General features: G+C 38.3%; 1 protein-coding gene and 2 pseudogenes across 5 annotated transcripts in view; 2 read left to right on the top strand and 1 right to left on the bottom strand.

Annotated features, from left to right (window-relative positions):
• Positions 1–22450, bottom strand: part of LOC148717080 (uncharacterized) — a 68828-nt gene that overhangs the window by 33049 nt on the left and 13329 nt on the right. For 2 of the 5 annotated variants that reach the window (XM_088745177.1, XM_088745174.1), the window contains 4 exons: positions 20840–21737; positions 19783–20067; positions 1623–1674; positions 31–1229 (listed from right to left, as the gene is read on the bottom strand). The exons of 1 other annotated variant lie outside the window; for it this stretch is intronic. In XM_088745177.1, the coding sequence (XP_088601303.1) occupies positions 1211–1229; positions 1623–1674; positions 19783–20067; positions 20840–21737 (1254 nt within the window). In that variant the 3' untranslated portion in view covers positions 31–1210. Of the gene's footprint in view, positions 1–30; positions 1230–1622; positions 1675–17138; positions 17844–18236; positions 18289–19782; positions 20068–20839; positions 21738–21867; positions 21997–22450 lie in introns of those variants that run through there. 2 more of the 5 variants (XM_088745176.1, XM_088745175.1) reach the window with 2 other exon arrangements.
• LOC148717083 (uncharacterized) lies at positions 6971–9038 on the top strand (annotated as a pseudogene).
• Positions 10646–11744, top strand: LOC148717082 (uncharacterized; annotated as a pseudogene).

The raw sequence follows: 22450 nt of genomic DNA, 5'->3' as shown, positions 1-22450 counted from the left end.
ACTAGACTTATAAGCAAGGATTCCAAAAACTTCTCCTCTTTAAACACTTTTAATGAAAAATTCATACACTCCCTGGCTATACAAACATATTTCTTTACAAAGTTGAACCTTTCAACAAAACTCTAAAATAAGCTTAATAGTTAGCTTCAAAGGCAGCTCATGATACTCACTGTAGACACGACAGAACACAGCGGTAAAATGAATGCGCATGCTCTGCCACTCGAATTATTTGAGCTTTTAGGACTAACGGTTCTTCTATCGCAAACATAAGCTGAGCGGGTTTTTCAGCTGAGACAACAAACTTTTTCTCCGGGAGGTTGCCTCCTGAAAGAGGTGGCAAGAAGCGCTAAAGCGATAACAGGCGCTACGATACTCACTGTAGACACACACCAGAACATAGCAGCAAAATGAGTGCGCATGCTCCGCTACCTGACTCGAATTATTTGAGCTTTTTAGGGCTAACGGTTCTTCTATTGCAAACATAAGCTGACGCGGGTTTTTCAGCCGAGACAACAAACTTTTTCTGCGGGGATTTGCCTACTGAAGGAGATGGCCAGAAGCGCTACAGCGATAACAAGCGCTACGAAATTCTCAGCCATGTTACGGCTGCTTAACTTCAGTCATTAAATTCACACCTGTTACCAAAAACCTTTTCTCTTTGTGTGAGAGATATGAGGTTTGACACCAGCTTTTCTGAAAAGCAGTAACTTTAACTGTTTTGATTTGGGCCTATACCCCACGAATTGAAAACGAACAATGAGAATTTTAAAATGCTTCCATTTTGCCTCGATAGTGTTACTATGGAAATATTGTCCTTCTCATTCCTTTGCACGCGTAAATTTCTCGCGAGTTACAAGCATGAGCACTCATTTTGCCACTGTGTCGTCGCTCTATAGTCGCATTTCATCGAGAACATAGCGTGAACTAAAAATTACATTTCTTAACATCGTCGTTTTGAAGCATCTATACATCGATAAAATGATTTGATTATACTGCCTCTATCTACACTCGATTTCCATCCCTATCAGCCGTGGTGTCTACTTTTTCTACAAAAAACTTTCACTTCAAGAATTGCTTATAAAATCCCTTGGTTTGCATCTATTAAACTTCCGTGAAATACAAGTATAATTTTTCTATGGCTTTACTCCTGGAGAACTAAAATGACGCTATATTTCTTGCTAGAAACTTCAAGTTTTCTATGGCCGAGGGTTCACAGAGTCTGTGATAACCTACAAAAAAAATACAAAGATTTAGCACCTATACTAGCCATATCCTACTCCTTTCCACAAGCTGGGCTACCTGTGGTACAAAGCGGGAAATGATTTATCAACTACGGGATACGAGACGTAACGTCATGACCGTCAAGATGGACGACGCCATCTTGGTTTTTTAAAGAAAATTGGATTTTCTTTGAGATGCATGAAAATGTAACGAATAAAGTTTCTTAAGCTTTATCAGAAATAGATCTTGGAGACAAATAAACAGCAGAAGCAAATGAAAGTTTTTGTGGTAAAATTGCTTTTTAAGACTACATTGACTTTATGATGTCAAACAGTTATCATGTTGATCGAAGAACTTATAATGGGTTTTAATGAAAACTCGAGTAAGTGATAAGTACTTACATTCCGACAACGAGGCCAGATGCGAAAATGAACACAATGTGTGGAGACAACACTAAAGAAAAAAAGAACAGATTTTTGTTAAGTTTAGGAATTTCTCTTGTGGAGAGTAACTTGTTAGGCTCATTAATAGAGCACTGCAATAGCATAGTATAGGTCATGGGTGTAAACTCCCGTGCAGGCCTGAATTTTTTTCAGGCCATATTTTTACTACTGATTAAGTTAAGTGTCCATAACTGCGGAGATCACTCTCATATTCAGTTATTAATCCACACTTCGCAAATATGATATTCATATAATCCCAGTAAGAGTAACGCTCTGCACCTTTCTAGAAGATTCTATTAGGCGATGCAATAATGATGTACTGCTACAAGAAAAATAGTTTTGAAGTTTCCGGCACCTTCTAGAATGTCATGTTAATGTGAGATGGAGTTCAGTCACCGAATGGAAAGGTTTCTGTTGTCGGCAAAGACCGACTTCTTGAAGAAGCTACCTAGAGCTGCTGTAGTCTGCTTTCAAAGGAAGCCTGCCTACAGTCAGAGTTTCAGACAAGATTTAGAGATAGCAGTCGGTTTGAAGTGAGTTTGTATCAGTGCTGACTGAAAGTTAAGTCAGTAAAGGAGTCATGTTAAGTAGTCACTTCCTTGGAATAGTTACCCAGAAAAGTATAACTAAATAAATTAGTTTGCTTTATAAGATAGAGCATAAGATAGAGCATAAGATAGAGTGTCGAAAGTGATTCGAAATTGCGTTGGGTTTTGCATTACTTCGCTCTGTGATTGGTCCAGAATGCTCGCGTCACTCTCTCAACCAATCAGATGCAAAACTGAAACCAATCACGACTTGGTCGCCTGACTATTCCCGCGCTTTAGACAATTTGTTTGATTTTTCTTTGGGTTCTCATTGGCTCTTAAGGGTATTTTCCTTCCTTCTGATTGGTTATTGTGATTACTCTGGTTTTGGTTGTACGGCACTCAATCGAAAAGCGCCCCAGTTGCGTCGTGTATTTTTTTACTGTCGGGTTTGATTACACGGTAACATATTTCCGAGTCTTCAAATGAATGATTTGAAACAATTTTTTTTAGAGTTAAACTAAAACAAACCTGAGCTGGAGGCTTGGCAAACGACTTTACACTCTTTTACAGATTTCAAGTGTTCTTTCTCATAGTACGTGAAATTCTGCTTCACCTCAGCACAACTATACATTTTATTGGCCAAAGTGACGTAATCACAGAGGGTACCATTAAGCTGGTCCACGTCACATTTCTTGTCGTCGCTACCTTTTATCTTGATGCTACATGACATGGTCACTGTGATGGTTCCTCCATTGCTGCAAGATTTGCAATCTGGTGGCGAGATTGACCCTATGTTGAAAGACACTGAAAAACATAATTGCCAAGTGAATATACAGAATATTGTTAATCATAGCAGCTACTTCATGGTTCTAAGTTTGCATTCGTGTTAATCTTCTCCATTGCTATTAATCCTATTTTTGTTTCAGTTTTTGTTTCAGTTTTTGTTTCAGTTTTACTTCTTTTGTGTTTGTGCGTCCTGGTATCAGTATCATTTCACAGTTTTATTTATTATTTTTTTTTGTCTCATTCAAAGAATTTTAATTCATCCGCGTCGACAAATACGAATTCAAAATCATTCCTGGTAACTGTTACCACATATTCCGAGAGAGAATGGTGCTGGATTTTCTCTAAACTGGGTCTTTTCTTATATCAGTTATAAAATTAATAAGAGGAATGCATGCTGTCCAATTTTGGAAATAACTGGAGGAAAAAAAAATCCTTTGATAGCCAAAATTGGACAGCCTGAAGAGGATTTTTTCAACCGATTGTTTTCAAGTTAGACAGTTTAGTCCTATTATAGATACGAACAGTTATGATATAATTATTTAGTGAAACGTCCAATCGCGGTTTTATGATATGCAGATTTTTAACAGTGAAGAAAGTACTGATGCCCAAAATTTCACACAGAAACAGAAAATCAAAAATGAAATTCTATTAAAAATAAGAGGTAAAAAGGAGTTCGAGAATGAAAGCAAGAGAAAAAAAATTGATAAAAAGTTCTAGAGGAACACGCCCCTAGAACCCACAATTCCAACCTTCCCCGTCCTGTTAAATTTCTTTTCTGTCGTCCTCGGTTTTTAAGAAAACAAAAAAGTCTCTTACCATTACGCATGGTAGACATGGAGGGTGATGTTGTGACAGGCGCCTTTGTTGTTGAATAAGTTGTTGAGATTGATACTGTAGTGGCTGTAGCGGCTGCATTCGTTGAGGTTGATTCTACTACGACTGTAGTGGACACTTTCGTTGAGGTTGATTCTACTGTGGCTGTAGTGGACGCTTTCGTTGGGGTTGATACTAATGTGTCTACTGTGGCTGAAGCGGACACTTTCGTTGAGGTTGATAACATTGTGGCTAAAGCGGTCGCTTTTGTTGTCGCCGGCATTGGTGTTTCCATGGTGTACGTCCCTTTAACAGACTCTGTATTATTACACATTATTTTTATTACTATCGTTGTGCAATTAGTTGTTGTTGATGACACTTTCGTTGAGGTTGATACCATTGTGGCTAAAGCGGTCGCTTTTGTTGTCGTCGTCATTGGTGTTTCCGTGGTGTACGTCTCTTTTACAGACTCTGTATTATTACACATTACTATCGTTGTGCAATTAGTTGTTGTTGATGTGTTTTCCTGTGTTGTCGCGATTGCTGATGTAACTTGAGTATGGACATTTGCATACAACAGTTGCATGCAACATATTAAAAATAATGCAAACCTCGGGCGACGAGGGAATGTCATCTGTCAAAGCGAAAGCAAAAAGTATTGCAATTAACTGAAAATACACAAAGAGCAAAATTCAATATGCGGTGACCAAGAGGCAAATGTTCGCGAGTAGATGTGAGTAGGAAGTTGTGAATTGTACCATCACTGAAAGAAATTCAAGGGTCTTTCAGTAAACTTGACTGATGAAAAAGATTCTGGTGACACCTTCACGTCCATTTGAAAAGAAAATTTGTCTTGCGTAACAAGACAAATTTTCTTACGTTTGAAACGGAATTTCATAGCACGATAACTCTTCTGAGTTGAAACAGGGCTATGTCTTTAGATCAGTCCACCCTTTCAAATTTACAAATTAGTTTGATTGTAGCTCAACAAGTTTTTGTTTTCCTAACTTTCGTGTTCCTCTTTCGTTCAATTTTAATGAAATGGGAAGGAAACCGATAAGTTTATTCTCGGGTGGCGCTAAAAGGTCAACAGCCTCAAGCTACAGACACAACGACTCGGTCTGTTTATGAAAAAGAACAGGTCTGGATTATAATGATAGAGCTCGTCCTTTAGAGCTCGTATTCATGTAAGCAAAGTATTGGGTCTTGCAGCAGACAGCCAAGCGCCAACTTTAAGGGCGTCTTTTATCTTCGCGAATCAAAAAGCGTCGGCTAAATGTGCGATTAATTGTCCTTACAGTCACCATAGGGATAGAGTTCAAAAGCGACCGCATTTATTGAAAATGTAGGCTGGATTACTCTTAATATCAGCTTTGCTGTAATTACTTGATATAGGATGGCATATTTCAGCATAGAGACAATTTAAATAGCCGGGAAAAAGCTGCACTAAAAAACCTCCAAGAGTTGCTGCTGGGAGTGCCTATAGATACACCAAATCATTTATTTTGTTTGAATCACGCCATGAATCTTCAATTCATTTCGGATCATGTATTACTTAGTTCTTATTAAACAACAAATATATATGAAATACATATATATGAACTGCGGTTATGAAACGTATATGTGCACGATCCTTCCTTTACTGCGAAGGATCGTGCACATATACGTTTCATAACCGCAGTTCATATATATGTATTTCATATATATTTGTTGTTTGATTTATCATCTACGGGTTTATGTCGAATTAATTTGATGGCCTGCTCCCAGTTGGCTTGTTAGCTCAATTGGTAGAGCGCTGCACTAGTATCGCAGAGGTCAGTGGTTCGAATCCCGTACAGGCCTGAATCTTTTTCAGGTCTGATTTTCACTATTGCTTAAATAGTGCTTTACTGCGAAGGATCGTGCACATATACGTTAGTTCTTATTAACCGAGCGGGAAGTCTGTATGGGAGAATCTTGACCGAGATCGCCAGTACAGACCGAACGCAGTGAGGTCTGTACCAGCGACCGAGGTGAGATTCTCTGTATGAGATTCTCCCATACAGACCGACCTAGCTCGGTTAATAGGATATTTATTATATGGCTATGTCTGCCATGCCAATTTTTTATTTCTTTGTACCTTTTTTTTCTAGACCGGTCTAGATGCCGGTCTAGATGGGAAAATCTAGACCGCTTTCAATATTGATTTCAGCCAATCAAATTCGTGAGTTCGGTAGTACCCAGTCCTTGTGAGACAGCCATATAATAATTACAAGTACCACATTAGCGAAGATCCAGCCTTGAAACTTTCGACACCATATAACTGTACTACTTTACATACTCTTAAACTGTGACACATCTTTGCCGTTTTGCTTCCACGAAAGTAGCTTTCTCTAAAGCTGTGTTTTCATTCGATGTCACTAATATCAAAATAAGCAGAATTCTTAGGGTAGTGATAAACTCTGCGTATGGTCTTAGTCAGCCACGAGATCTTTTTAACCCAGTTGGTCGGGAAATTGATCGTGAAATTGGCCGCTCCTGCTCATGAAAATGTTTCATAAACATGAATAATGAAATTACGTTGTAAAATGGCTATGTAATTTAGTTAGAGGAATTTAATATTTGCCACCCAAGAGAACTGCGCCACTCAATTTTAAAATAGTTCTTTGCCTATCGCAAAAAGAATGTAGAAAGAAAAGAAAGGCAGAAAATCACGACAGAAACTTTAAATGCTACAAACTCACAAAGAAGACTATCATGGTTTTCCTCAAACTGAATACTTTGATGCAATTTTCTGAGAAGCGTTGACTTCGTGATTACAAGCAACACCAATGCATGATAACAATTCTTGCTCGTTACCTGGACAATACAACATTCTTTTTAACAAATTTTCATAATCATTTACATTTCATTATTTCGCAGTTCATGTCTTTATCTAAATTTTCTCATCGTTTTCTTATCATTCATTTTACCCGTTGAAGACTGCAGTTCGGGCAGTCGAAAGCTCGTAGTTTTTAATCATTTTAGCCAGAGATCGTTTTTGTATTTCAACCAATGCATGAGTTAAGCTCTTTGCAGGTGTTATCTTTAATAAGCTTATTTGGGCTGTACCGAAGCTCCTTGGAAATGTTATGCGTTAAAATCTGTCCTGAGAAAGCAAGAAATACTTTGTTCATTACGGCTTACAAACCCCCAATTATGGATTCTGATAAATTTATAACAAGTTTTCAAGAAGATGTATTAACAAAGCTTGAAAATGAAACGAACCGAAGGACATTATAATCACTGGCGATTTTAAAGCAGATGTTGGTGCTTTGAAACCAAATAAATACACAAGGAAACTTATGTAAATTACTCGTCTTTATGGTTTAACTCAACCGATAAAAAAAGCCATTGAGAGTGACAGAGAATACAAGCACTACATTAGATCTTATTTTCGTCAATAATTGTCATTGCATTGTCTCGCATGGTGTGCAAGAATTTGGTATAAGTGATCATTCTATTGTCTTTGCAACAAAGGAGGCTGGTGTTCACAAAGCCCCCGCTGAAATTCGTGAATTACGATCGTACAAGAATTACAACAAAGATGAATTTCAACGCGATGTTGCTCGGGTTCCTTGGAGACTTATTGAGTCATTTGATGATATTAACGACGCAGTAGAAGAAGCCTGGAATATACTGTTTCTTGATGTAGCAAATCGGTATACGCCAATGCGTCATGTAAAAACAAAATGTGCAACAAAGCCCTGGATTACAAGTGAACTTCAGGACATGATGGCTAAAAGAGGCTACTTGCAAACTAGCCAAACGATCTGGAAAACAAGATTAAAATTAATCGCAAATTAAAATCCATGGTTGTCTAAAGTCATAGGCGGTAAATAATGGGTTTCAGGTGACGTCACAAGCTTTGCTGAAGTTAGTGTCCGCCATGTTGGTGTCCCTCTGGTGTCAAATTTATGATTAATTAGTCGATTTCTATAGTGAAGCCCTCTCTCTCATCGCCGTATTATTTCGCCAACTACATGAATATCCAGAAAGAAAAAAGCGATAAAAGTATCTGGCATTCATCTTAAGGTATCCCAGTGCTCTCTGAGTATGCCGAAAGCTTAGTGAGTTGGGAGGAAAGATGATTGCAAAAGATCTCCGTCCTCGGGGTTGACCCTGCAAGCATACCAGCCGAGAAGTTCAGTCCAAAATTCTTGCCTCTTGTGGAAGTGTCGGACTTGTTGAGTTACCTCGTTCTTGAGACCAGCTTCTACACCAAGAGGCAGTTCAAGGCGTTCAAGAGTCTAGAGGCGTTTAATCAAATGGTGTCGGAATTTCTAACCTCAGCTGTAGGCAAAGTAATCGCCGGCAAGTATGTCGTGAGGGCACGAGTTTGGCATTCACAGCATATGAATGATCCTTTAGTGAACATTTGGGTCATTTCCGAAAACGATGGGACTGTTTTGTTAGCCCGTTGCTTGGGATGCAAAGCTGGACTGACTGAGTCATGCTCACATATCGCGAGTGTTTTATTTTATGTTAGAGGCATCTACTCGAATTCATGGCAAGCGCGTTGGGTGTCACGAAAACTCAGACCCCTCGAAGTGTTCTCCAAGCTTCCGAAGTGCTCCATAATTCGATAGTGCATAGCATAAAGCATGAACCAATTGTTTTATAACATAACCGGTGGAATAATGCAACAAATCCGACGCGAAAGACAGACAACAATATCAAGAGTGATTCTTCAGTAAAGCGAATCGTGACGGCGCTGATGCCGAGTCTTCTTTTCCGTTGTTTTTCTCTTTCTGCCTCATTAAAGAACTCTAGCCCAATGATCACAAAATTGTCTTCGTTTTGGGACTGGTGGGCCGAGTCTCTGTTTGTATCCATTATTATCGCGAAATATTTAAGCATTTTAACAGAGCAACAACAAAGATCTGTGCGACGAAGTACAAAAAAGTAAACAAACGTCCCTTTCGGCTCGTCAAAATCACGCTACATTTTAATACTTTGGTGTTGGAGCGAGCGCATTTGATCCAGTTAACTATGAATGAAAAGCTCAAAATTAACGGGAAAAATGGAGGAAACCTAAGCTAAATGAAGTCTTGTGTCACTCTAAAATGTTTTTATACTCAACGATCGGACGATTTTGCGAAACGTGCAACTTGCGGCCTTGTTTTTGCTGCTTCAGTTGGATCAAGACCCAAAAGGTCAAAATACACGCGGCATTACCAGCAGTGATCATAAGTCGGGTTTATCTCTTGATTTTCGAGGGGTGTGAGTTTTCGGGGTGTGAGTTTTCGTGGTACCCCAAGCTCGCTTGCACTCCGGTAAAATGCTCATGGATTTTGCCCACATATGTTAATGAAGTGCCGTATGAGAGGGCTAAAGACATCGATTTCTCATCGGCTAAGAAGCTCAAAGAAAAGCTCGACCAAAAAATCGATGATCTACAACAGCTCGCAAGCCTCGAACCATACAACAACTTCTAGTTCCTCCTCTTCTTCCCCTTGATTTGTAATGATCTTAGGTATAGCGCATTAGATCATATATCTAATTAATTTTGCGCTATAGAAATAATAAAATTATTAAATTATTATAGAAGAAATCCTTAGTTTTTATGTTTTCCACTTTTGCTCGAACAGCCAACAACAATGCATAAAACAATCCCTTCTTTCTCACATGAACTCTTCGTTAGATACGGTTTGTTTACGCTCGAGGGACACCAAGATGGCGGATAGTAACCGTTGCTAAGCTATTGGTCACGTGGGTGAAACCCAAGAATTGAACCTCGTGTCGTGCAATTTGGGCTGAAATCATACGCGTGATTTCAAAATCGAACGAGCGCAGAGCGCAAGTTCGATTTGAAATCGTAAATATGAATTCAGACCAAAATTGCACGACACGACGTTCAATTACCACTTTGGTTACAATGAAATACATGAAGTTCATATATTTTGAACTGTGGTATGAGATACATATGATACACGATCCTCGCAGTAGATAGCGCTATTTAAGCAATAGCGAAAATCAGACCTGAAAAAAATCAGGCCTGTACGGGACTCGAACCACTGACCTCTGCGATACTAGTGCAGCGCTCGACCAATTGAGCTAACAAGCCAACTGGGAGCAGGCCGTTGAGTTGATTCGCTATCTACTGCGAGGATCGTGTATCATATGTATCTAATACGGCAGTTCAAAATATATGAACTTCATATATTTCATTGTATCTGATTTATCACTTTCACGGGTTTATTACGATAACATTATTTAAATACCTTGGAGTGACAATTGACGAAAAACGGAATTGGTGGCCTCATATTCGAAATTTGATCAAGAAGTTAGGTCATCGTATCTGTGTTTTCAATCGCATTTACCATATGCTTGACGAAAAGACTCGCCTTGCGTACTACAATGGTTTAGTGCTACCTCACTTAGACTATACGGATATAATATGGGGCGATCAGCCAGGGTTAAAATCAGAAATGGAACAGCTAAGGACCTTCCAAAATAAGTTTGCTAAAAAAGTCTATGGCAAGAAGCCCTCCTTTAAAGAGGCAATGAAAGAATTAATGTGGATGCCTTTGAAATTTCGTCGTCGTGCGCATCGTTGTGTACGGTACTCTTAGGTATAAGGGACGACCTATTGAGTGCCATGAAAAGGAAAGAGGCAACTCTTATGGTACTAACAGACTTTTCGAAATCATTTGATACCGTTTGTTTTAAAACGGTGATAACCAAGTTGTATCACCTCGGTTTTTCAAAGCATGTCTCGAATGGCTGGCTAATTATCTATGTGGCAGGAGACAATACGTTCAAATTGATGATCGCAAATCGTCACCCGTGCTCTCCGAATTTGGAATCCCCCAAGGCTCAATCCTTGGACCGATGTTGTTCAATGTCTACGTTGCGGATCTCCAAGACATTCTTCCACCTACAATCAAAAGTTTCCAATATGCCGATGATACAACATTATACTCTAGCTGTTCTACACCGCAGATCACATCTCAAGCGGAAAGCATGAATGCAACCCTGGCAGGCCTTGGCGCCTGGTCAAATGATTCAAACCTGGCCCTAAATTCTAAGAAATCCAAGGCCATTCTTATCTCAACTCCAAAGGATGGCTCATGTACATTCTCTCGGAAATCTGGAGCTGGGATTAGAAATCTCCGGTAAACCACTGGAACGTATAAATGTTACAAAACTCCTGGGAGTACACATTGACTCAAATCTTAAATGGGAATTTCATATCAGTTCTATTCTTTAATCTTGTTATGCGACTCTGAGAACCTTAAGAAAAATAAGGAACTTTACAAATTTGACTTTAACTTTAACTTTTGACTTTACTTTAACTTTACGGAAACATTTGGTAGAAACAGTAATTCCGTCTAAAATAAGCTACTGTGTCATTGTTCTTTATCCACTACCAAAATTCCTCTTAGCTAGACTACAAAGGCTCCAGTTCGCTATGGCTAGTTTCGTCACTTGTAAATATGTAAACAGTATATCTACCATTTTGGATCTTGGCTGGCTACCTATCCTGGAGCTAAGGGACTACTCGCTACTAAAGACTATTTTTAAAGCACTGTATTATGATAACTGGCCCTCCCATTAAAATTTGCAAGTCGTTAAACCCGTTAGGCATCTCCATTCCAGTGTTGCTCCAAGGCTTTATGTTCCATTTGTACAAGGCAACTTTTAGCATTCAACGGCCACGATATTTAACTAATTGCCAGCAAAGATAAGGAATTGCACAGATTTTAAAGAATACTGCTGGCTCTGCAAGGCCTTCTTGAATAAACCATTATTATTATTATTATTATTATTATTATTATTACTTGTTCAGAACGCATTAAAAGGAAACATTCCTGAATACTTTGATAACTTTAAATCAACACTAAATTCACATGGTTGCAACACCAGAAATGGACACCTTCCACGCTTTGGCAGATTTACAACGGAATGGGGACGACGCATAACATCTTGATCTTATCAAGCAACAATAGAATGGTTGGCACTTCCGCCTGAGTTGAAAAAGCCTATGCCACCATTCACTTTTAAAAGACACTTAAATAATTATTTTTTTAAAATTTCCTTATAAACCTTAGCATATTTTTAATTTTAGTATTTTAATCTTAGTATCTTTATATGCTTCTATACATCTACAGATACAAATTTTTTCCTCGTTTTTACCTAATCTAAATGTATTTTTAGTCAGAGCACCCCCCTGAAAACAACTCAATGTGATAGTAGTATCCTCTTTAAATATTATTTATTATTATTATTATTATTATTGTTATTATTATTATTATTAATTTGCTGACGAACCTTTAGAAAATTATATGAGGCACCTGTAAAATTTACTGAGCCCTTAGGGTAAGTCTTCTTTGTTTGTGTAGATTAGACCTTCATGAACCAATGTAAGAGTATATTTTTCACCCGATAACATCTCGAAGAACAAAATCTTTTAAGTTTCACTTTTTCGCTGACAGCGCTTTTGAATTTAGGTTATTTTATGTTTGAGTTACATGAGAGACTGCGATATAATTCGACCTAGCTATGCCAATCTTTTTGTAGGTTTTGTCGAATACCAATTTTTCAACCAATACAACGGCTCCAAACCTGAACTCTACGGTCGCTACATCGACGACTGTATCGGCGCTACCTCCTCTACCAGAGAGGAACTGACTCAATTCATAACCGCAGTCAATTCTTTTCACCCGGCTCTGAAATATACCTGGGAAATTTCCGCCAACAATTCCTTATCCTTTTTAGACATCAAAGTTTCAGTCGAAGGTAACGGTTTATGCACTAGTGTGTATTACAAACCTACAGACTCGCATAATTACTAGTTATATTCGTCTTCGCATCCATCTCATGTTAAGAATTCCATTCCTTTTTCTCAGTTCATAAGACTTCGTCGTTTATGTAGTGATAACTCTGATTTCCACCACAAATCAGAGTCAATGCGCCAGTTTTTCGATAAACGTGGTTACCCTGTTTCTGTCGTTCAAGCGGGTTACCACCGCGCCCAACTTATTGATCGACATTCAGCACTACAAACGACGTCACAAAAGGAAGATTCCGACCGCATTCCATTCAGTCACTCTCACGTTTCACCCTCACCACTCGGTTAAATCCATCATTCTTAAAAACTTTAAATTGCTGCAAAACGATCCAGAGACAAGCACTATCTTTTCGCAGCCTCCGCTCATTTCATTCAAACGCGACAAAAACATAGGCAATTTTTTGGTCAGAAGTTCTTTTCAGACTGATGACCAACCAGGCACTTTTAAATGCGCTCGTGCACGATGCAAAACGTGTCCTTTCATTCACAACACTGATAAAATATCGGGATCCAAACGATCCAATAAGATCACCGATCACTTCACGTGCACCACCGCCAATGTAATCTATTGCATAACTTACACTTATTGCAAAAAGATATACATCGGCGAAACAGGCAAAAGACTAGGTGACCGATTCAGAGAACACCTTCGCGATGTGGAAAAGAATGACAAGGACACATCGAAACCAGTCGCTAGACACTTTAATTTACCTAACCATTCTAAGCAACATATGGCAATCTGCGGTCTTTCCTTACTCTTAGTAGCACGGAAAGCCGTAAAACTCTTGAACAAAAGCTCATCTTTCAAACCGGCAGTCTAAATCCCTATTGTATTGTATAGGGGTCAACGAACGCTTTTCATTCTACTAATTTATTCGTGTTTTTCTCGTTGCCATGTTCCCACCAATAACGTAGCTCCATTTTCTGCCTTTAAAACACACACAACCCACAATTCCTCTATTCGCTCCGACGAAGGGCTAACGCTCGAAACCTCTGCTTTTGTAATCGTTACGGTGGCTAATTTACCATTTCAACTTTGTTGATATATCCAAATTATTGCGATATAATTCATCTTTTAATAGAACAAATTTAATTGACACATATACAAATTAACATTTATTTCTCAACATTCAACGCTTGTTTCATCGAAATTTACAGCTAGTACTTTATCAAAATATATTTTGTATGAATGAGCCGAAAGAGTTTTGTCTTCCTAATTAGCCGAATTGCCACGCAATACGCAAATCGAACTGAGCTATTTTATTAAGTCCACCATTTTTCGGCCGTCTTTACTAATTAATTCGGGTTCTATTTGAGGATTCAAGTCAAACACTTGAATTTCTGTTTCTGTTTACATGCAAAAAATTCAGCATGCTTTGTGCAACACAGTAAATAGCTAACGACCCTGCTTCGAGACAGTATTTATCTCTATTCACAAGGCGCATCGATCAAATTCCAATTGTGTCTTGGCACGAAACATTCAAAAGAGCGGAAGTTGTCGGCAGCCCACTTGCAGCCTCAGTTTCGAGATGTGCCTGTTTTTTTCACCGCCTCCGCCAATAGACTTTGAGCTCGTTTCCAGTCCTTATTCCTGTAACCAGGTCAAGACCAGATTGACGTAATTTGTTCTGAATACAGAAGTTATTAGTTTTAAGTAGCTCTCGGGTCACTTCGCAATATTTGCCATATTGATATGCCAATGAAAACAAAAATAATTTTGAACGGATGAAACAATAGAAATTAATCCTAAAGCCGATTAAGGCGATCAAATGAGTTGATGCCACAAGTTTTGCATAATCGTTGGCACGGATCGAACACAGTGTTATCTGGAACTTTGGACATTCAACTACGACGATCTGCTTCATTCCTGTCATGCTGATATGCTTATGAAGACAAATTTGAGATTGGAACAACAGATACGTCAAAATAAATGAATGAATGAATGAATTTTCCTGCGAATGTGGTCAAATAAACTGATGCCACCAGTTTTGCATACACCACAAGAAGTGTAACAGCTTCTGGCGATCCCGACAAAATCAACCTAGCTTTTGTGATAGCAATACCACATTAAGCGAACCTTTGTAAGTAATAATGAAACACAAAGGTATAGTTGACGGGATTTCCGCGGCTAAATTCCAGTCTCTTTTATTCTTTCACTACGCCAGAAAAATAAGGAATCGAAAAAATAAATAAATAAATAAAAAATCAAGATAAAAAAAATGATCTCAAAAATAAAAGTAATCCATCGACGCAGTGGCAGATTCATTCTTAACGCGTTAGAGTTTCACCCTTGTGTGAAATCAGTTTTTCTTGTGTGTGTGTGTGTGTGTGTGTGTGTGTGTGTGTGTGTGTGTGTGTAAAATTTCACTTGTTAAATCTCTCCGAGTGCTGAGAAAATGATCGGAAAACTAACAAATTTCAGAATAGATCTTAACATTTACAATTTGAAACTGATATCCGATCGTATTCGGGGATGTAAAAGGTCTGTAGATAAACCTAACATCAATGATTATCTTTATCAAATCTATCCTAGTGAAAAAGGAATTGCTTAAGCCTCGCATTTGATATGTCTTCCTGAAAGTGTTTACTTTTCTCAACACCGCAAGATTCAGATTGTAACATTCCTCGCTATGCCTTAGTTTAAGCGCGAGAAAATGTTTATCGCAGAGGTATGAAAAATTAAAAAGCCGCAAAATCAAACAAAGATGCAGATGATTCTTTGAGAAATTATTAAAACGGATGGTGAGTTCATTCGCCAAGCTTTCAAACCGATGATACTCGACATGCTGGATGCGAACAATAAATGGATATTAGAAAAATGAGCTGAAGTGATGATCCTTACCTTGACATCCGTATAAACGCCTTTTGCGATCAACTGATAAATGTCGTCGAGATATAGAGAAAAACAGCCTTCCCAGCGGGGTAAAATGACACGAAACTGTCACAGAACAAAACAGTAATCGAGCTAATAATAAGTATTTTTCTAATTGTCGCTAAGGAAGCAGAAAGACAGAAATTTCAAACCAATCAGAGGCTGCATTATTTACAAAATATTTTCCAGAGTACGCATACGATCAAGCGCGCTCGAGTACGCGTAAAACCGATTTCCAGGCCTTTTTTCGATTTTTTTCTGTCTTTGCCTGTTTTGAGAGGATTTCGGAAAGACTACGAAGAGATCGAAAGTTTCTGTGCAGTCGAAACTGAAATAATGTTCCAGTGAGTAATGCAACGACCAACTGACTACACACGACGTGAAAGCTTGGCAGAAGAAATAAAAGTACTTCATAGTTTAGTCATGCGCGTGTATGCACTGTTTAAGATATATATATATCTTATTAGACGTTTTGTTGTGTAGTATCGCTGAGTATTTTTACGAGTTGTGCCGTATTTTGACGAGTGCGTAGGACGAGTCAAAATACAAACAAAGATTATTATTATCCAACACGCCAAACTATTCTTTCAGTGCGCGCGAATTTCGCAAATGATTATTTACGGGGAGTGCGTGACAGAAGTATGCGAAGCTGAACGGAATTGGCGCGTTGTTGTGCTGCTGTTTCTATTTTCTACATTAAATGAAGAAATTTTCGGGTCGTCAAGCTGTTTTTCTTCGTTCGATTCATCTAATAAATTTGGGTCTATATTTGCCAGCTATTCTGACTCTTCGTCGTCGGAAATACGATTCAAATTGTCCGCCATTTGTTTTCTTTTCGTAACTACAATCCAATTCTTCGCTTGCGCGATGCGAGAAAACCTGTTTAACCGGTACTACAATAGACAAGTACAAATACCGCGTGATATTTGTACTCCTCTATGGCGTTATTCGTATTCGTCTAGGTGTAGTTGGATAATAAGTATATCTATATTTTTTTGTTTTTTGGTTCAGGAAATGAGATGTGGTTAATTGCAGCTAATTATTAATGAGCAACCTGCTGCTTTTGTTTTCAGTTAGTTAAGAGAAAATAGAATTAATGATTTTAAAGGTATGAGGAAACTTTCCCGTGGTTATTTTAAGTCCTTTAATAAGTATTGAAGTTATTACATACGTAAATAGTGGTGTACGCTTAACTAGATTGTTGATCACCCAATCATGACAGGACGGAAAATGCGTGCACTGCAAGTACCCTCCCGTTGTCCCATACAAAGCCTTAGAAAAGGCTTTCTATGATGGAACAACGGGAGGTACTTACAGTGCACGCATTTTCCGTCCTGTCATGTTCATCAAGGTAGGATTTTTGAAATTTCATCAGTCACTCAGAAAACGTTCTCTGCATGGAAGAGAGGGGACTGAGGTGACCTTCGTCGTGCCCCACCCAACCTATCTTTCTCACACCCAGATCTCAATCGGTAAAATACCAGCTGGAGACCTCTACCTCTCTACATAGGGAGCAGCCTATTTACATTTTTGTAGTTTCTAAATTTTTCTATTTTCTTCTAAATCAAGGGCACTCCATCGATGTTCTTTTTAAATTCGAAGAAGGCAGGTACGCATATGCATAGCACTAAGAAACTAAAGCAAGAATTCCTAAAAACTCGTCCTATTTTTGAACTTTTAATGATGTACGTTATACATACATACATGTTATACACACCTGTTTCTTTTTAAACTTGAACCGTTCTGGTCTACAAAGTTTCAAAGTAATCTTAAAAAGTATTATTAATACAACAAAGGCAGCCAAACTAGGGATGAGCCTCCATGATACACACCTACACCTGTTATCGCTTTAGCGCTTCATGTCATCGTCTCCTCAGAAAGGAAACTACCTGGAGAAAAATGTTTTGTTGTGTCAACGGAAATACGCGTGTCAGCTTTGTTCGCAGAGGAAGAGTGATAGTCCTAAAACACTCCAATGGCTCAAGTAGTGGAGCATGCGCATTCATTTTGCCGCTGTGCTCTCACTCTGTGGTCGCGTTTGATTAAGAAGAGAATATGAACTGTAAGTCACATATCTTAAAATAGTCGTTTTGATGCATCGATAAAATGATTTTATTACATGCACCATCTCTATTTTCACTCACTTTCTATCCATGTCAGCTGTGGTGTTTATTTTCTCTACAGATATACCAAACTTTCGCTATAAGGATTACTTTTACATAAAATCCCTTGGCTTGTAACTAGTGAACTTCGATGAAATACAAGTTTTTTTTTCTATTTTTGGAGTACTCCTAAGAAATGAAACGGACTCAATTTATCTTGCTGGGAACTCCAGATCTTAAAGGCCGGTGGATCACTGCAATAACCTAAGGAAAAAAAAAATTAGCACTGTCTTTAAGATGATGCATCAAGAACCGATGGATCCATATTTCAATCCTTCTTAGCTCTTGGACTCGAGAAGTTGGGTCACCTGTGGCGGGAAATTATTTACATATTATGCATATGAGACGTGACGTCATCTAACATGACTGTCAAGATGGACGCCTTCTGGATTAATATAGAGAAATTTAGATTTTTTTTGCAAGGAAATGTGACGAGTAAGGTTTGCTAATCTTTATGAGACAGGTTTGTTGGATACAAATGAACAGCTGAAGCAAATGAAAGATTAAATTAACTTGTTAATGTCGAACAGTTCTTACGTTGATTGAAGAACTTACGCTGGGTTTTAATGAAAGCTTGAGTAAGTGATGATTACTTACATGCCGACAGCGAGAACAGATGACAAAAAAAACACCAGGTGGGGAGACAACACTAAAGAAAAAAAAAGACAGTTTGGCTTTAAATTTATGGGTCTCTGGGGGTGTAGAGTAACTTTAGATAGCGAGTGCCTGGAATAAATTAAAAAATAAGTAGCTTTATTTTTGTGTCAAAGTACTTTACCATACCAGTTTATTAGAGACACAGTAACAAAGCAAAAATAATACCACTAATCATAAAAAATATATTAAATAAAATAAACTTCTAAAATTCTTATACAAAAATACCAATACTATACTATTAAAAAAGAAATAAAAATATACCGTTACTGTTCTATTAAATATATTCATTGTCTCAACGAGCTGCAGAGAGAACAGGCAGATCCACATTCGTTGCTAATGAAGTTCGAGAGATCCATTTGTCTTCACTAATTTCTTACGATGACTCAGAGTGCTTACATTTCTTGTGCCCCGCAGTAGACAGCGCCATGGTATCGGTCCGAGATACTTTATAGAATGCTTTCCGTACTTTACAGTATTGAAGCATGGTATTACGAATTATGAGTTCCGAAGGCTATATTGGGTGGTTTGTAGATTGAAAAGATCTGATATGTATGTGGGGCAGATGCCATGCTTAACTTTAAACATGAGAGTAGCTATGTTCTGAAGTCTATGATGCAAAGTCAGAGGCTTAGCTTTGTTCAGAAGGTCTTCATTGGAACTGCATTTATCTTTGAAGACTGCCCTTGGCCCTGAGTTTCTCGAACTGGTTGGGCATGCAATGTGGTTTCTGAAGCATTCTGATGTAACTCTCTAGAACTTTCTAGAACATTCTATCATTCTACGACAACAAGAAATTAAAAGTAATGTTGAAGTTTCCGGTACCTCTCGGGATGCCTTATATATGTTAGATATATAGCGGTCACAGGCCTAGGGTAGAGAAATTAATTGTTGTTGTCGGAAAAGATCTCGGACTTCTTGGAGAAGCGACTACGAGCTATTGTGGTGTACATTGGAGGTTTGTCCACAGTCAGGAGTTTCATAAGAGATTTAGAGATAGCAGTCGGTTTGATTTGAGTTTGTATCAGTGTTGACTGAGGATTAATTTGGTAGTGCTCTCAAGTTAAGTTTATAGAAGATTGTGTTGTTCAGTCGCTCCCTTAAAATGATGCGTCGAAAGTAATACGATACTTTGTTGGGTTTGCTTTACTTCGCTCTGTGATTGGTCCAGAATATCCGCGCCACTCTGTCGACCAATCAGATGCAAAACTAATTTAAAAACTAATCACGACTTGGTCGTCCACGTTTTCCCGCGCTTTAGGCAGTTGGGTTAGTTTCACTTTGAGTTCTCATTGGCTCTTAAAGATATTTGGTATTCTTCTGAGTGGTTGTTGTGATTACTCTGGTTTTGGTTTTACGACGCTCAATCAGAAAGCACTCCAGTTGTGTCGGGTATTTTTTTCCTGTTGGTCAGATTATACTGCAATATCTCTGGGTCTTCAAAGGAATGATTTGAAACAATTTTTTTTAGAGTCAAACTAAAACCAACCTGAGCCAGAGGCTGGGCAGACATTATCACAATCTTTTATAATGTTCACTTTTTTCTCCACATAGTTTGCGTAATTGTCTTCCACCTCAGCACAGCGATACCCTTTATTGGTCAAAGTAACGTAATCACAGCTGGTTTCCTTGAACTTTTCCTTGTCACATTTCTTGTCGTCGCTACCATCTATCTTGATGCTACATGACATGGTTACTGTGATGGTTCCTCCATTGCTGCATGATTTGCAATCTGGCGAGGAGTACTCGGTTCCAGACCCTATGCTGAAAGACACTGAAAAACATAATTGCCAAGTGAATATACAGAGTATTGTTAATCATAGCAGCTACTTCATGGTTCTGAGTTTGCATTCGTGTTAATATTCTCCACTGCTATTAATCCTCTTTTTGTTTCAGTTTTTGTTTCAGTTTTACTTCTTTTGTGTTTGTGCGTCCTGGTATCAGTATCATTTCACAGTTTTATTTCTATTTTCGTCTCATTCAAAGAATTTTAATTCGTCCGCGTCGACAAATACGAATTCAAAATTGCTAGTAACTGTTACCACATATTCCGAGAGAGAATGGGGCTGGATTTTCTCTAAACTGGGTCTTTTCTTATATCAGTTGTAAAATTAATAAGAGGAATGCATGCTGTCCAATTTTGGAAATAACTGGAGGAAAAAAAATCCTTTGATAGCCAAAATTGGACAGCCTGAAGAGGATTTTTTCAACCAATTGTTTTCAAGTTAGACAGTTTAGTCCTATTATAGATACGAACAGTTATGATATAATTATTTAGTGAAACGTCCAATCGCAGTGTTATGATATGAAGATTTTTAACAGTGAAGAAAGTACTGATGCCCAAAATTTCACACAGAAACAGAAAATCAAAAATGAAATTCTATTAAAAAGAAGAGGTAAAAAGAAGAATGAAAGCAAGAGAAAAAAAATTGATAAAAGGTTCTAGAGGAACACGCCCCTAGAACCCACAATTCCAACCTTTCCCCGTCCTGTTAAATTTATTTTCTGTTGTCCTTGGTTTTTAAGAATACAAAAATGTCTCTCACAATTACGCATGGTTGACATGGAGGGTGATGTTGTGACAGGCGCCTTTGTTGTTGAATAAGTTGTTGGGATTGATACTGTAGTGGCTGTAGCGGCCGCATTCGTTGAGGTTGATTCTACTACGGCTGTAGTGGACGCTTTCGTTGGGGTTGATACTAACGTGTCTACTGTGGCTGACGTGGACACTTTCGTTGAGGTTAATATCATCGTGGCTAAAGCAGTCGCTTTTGTTGTCGCCGTCATTGGTGTTTCCGTGGTGTACGTCTCTTTTACAGACTCTGTATTATTACACATTATTTTTATTACTATCGTTGTGCAATTAGTTGTTGTTGATGACACTTTCGTTGAGGTTGATACCATTGTGGCTAAAGCGGTCGCTTTTGTTGTCGCCATCATTGGTGTTTCCGTGGTGTACGTCTCTTTTACAGACTCTGTATTATTACACATTATTTTTATTACTATCGTTGTGCAATTAGTTGTTGTTGATGACACTTTCGTTGAGGTTGATACCATTGTGGCTAAAGCGGTCGCTTTTGTTGTCGCCGTCATTGGTGTTTCCGTGGTGTACGTCTCTTTTACAGACTCTGTATTATTACACATTATTTTTATTACTATCGTTGTGCAATTAGTTGTTGTTGATGACACCTTCGTTGAGGTTGATACCATTGTGGCTGAAGCGGTCGCTTTTGTTTTCGCCGTCATTGGTGTTTCCGTGGTGTACGTCTCTTTTACAGACTCTGTATTATTACAATTTACTATCGTTGTGCAATTAGTTGTTGTTGATGCGTTTTCCTGTGCTGTCGCGATTGCTGATGTAACTTGAGTATGGACATTTGCATACAACAGTTGCATGCAACATATTAAAAATAATGCAAACCTCGGGCGACGAGGGAATGTCATCTGTCAAAGCGAAAGCAAAAAAGTATTGCAATTAACTGATGGTAAAATACACAAAGAGCAAAATTCAATATGCGGTGACCAAGAGGCAAATGTTCGCGAGTAGATGTGAGTAGGAAGTTGTGAATTGTACCATCACTGAAAGAAATGCAAGGGTCTTTCAGTAAACTTGACTGATGAAAAAGATTCTGCTGACACCTTCACGTCAATCTGAAAAGAAAATTTGTCCTGCGTAACAAGACTTCAAAAGCTGCCAATGGTGCAAGCAGCCTAGCAGAAGCTAGAGTTTTAAGAAGAGACTTAAGGAAAAAAAATAATAGTCATATCATGCCAGGGGGCTAATTTGAAAAAATGCAGAAAAGACCCAAGGTTTAAGATATTTATATAATTGCGCAGGATGGAACTTTGGAATTCAACTAATTAATAGCACAAATGAATAAAGGGTGAAAGTTTATAAAGAAACTGCGGTACTGCGTCGGTGGGGGTAACATGGTAATTAATTTGGTTATACCAACTAAGTTGAAAGTGTAAATTGGCCACCGTAAAGAAAAAGCTTACGGTGGCCAATTTACAATTTCAACTTAGTTTATATAACCAAATTACCTAATCAATAGCACGTCGAATTGCCCATGGGTGTACGCTGCTGACGCAAGTAAATGCAAAGACTAATTTTAGCCCGCTTGTTTTTTCTGGTCACGTCAGTTTGTTTAAATCAA

The sequence above is a fragment of the Stylophora pistillata genome, chromosome 14, assembly GCF_964205215.1.
Source record: "Stylophora pistillata chromosome 14, jaStyPist1.2, whole genome shotgun sequence".
Classification (NCBI taxonomy): domain Eukaryota; kingdom Metazoa; phylum Cnidaria; class Anthozoa; order Scleractinia; family Pocilloporidae; genus Stylophora; species Stylophora pistillata.
The sequence above is the reverse complement of the archived record's forward strand: the minus strand, read 5'-3'. Positions and strand labels throughout refer to the sequence as shown.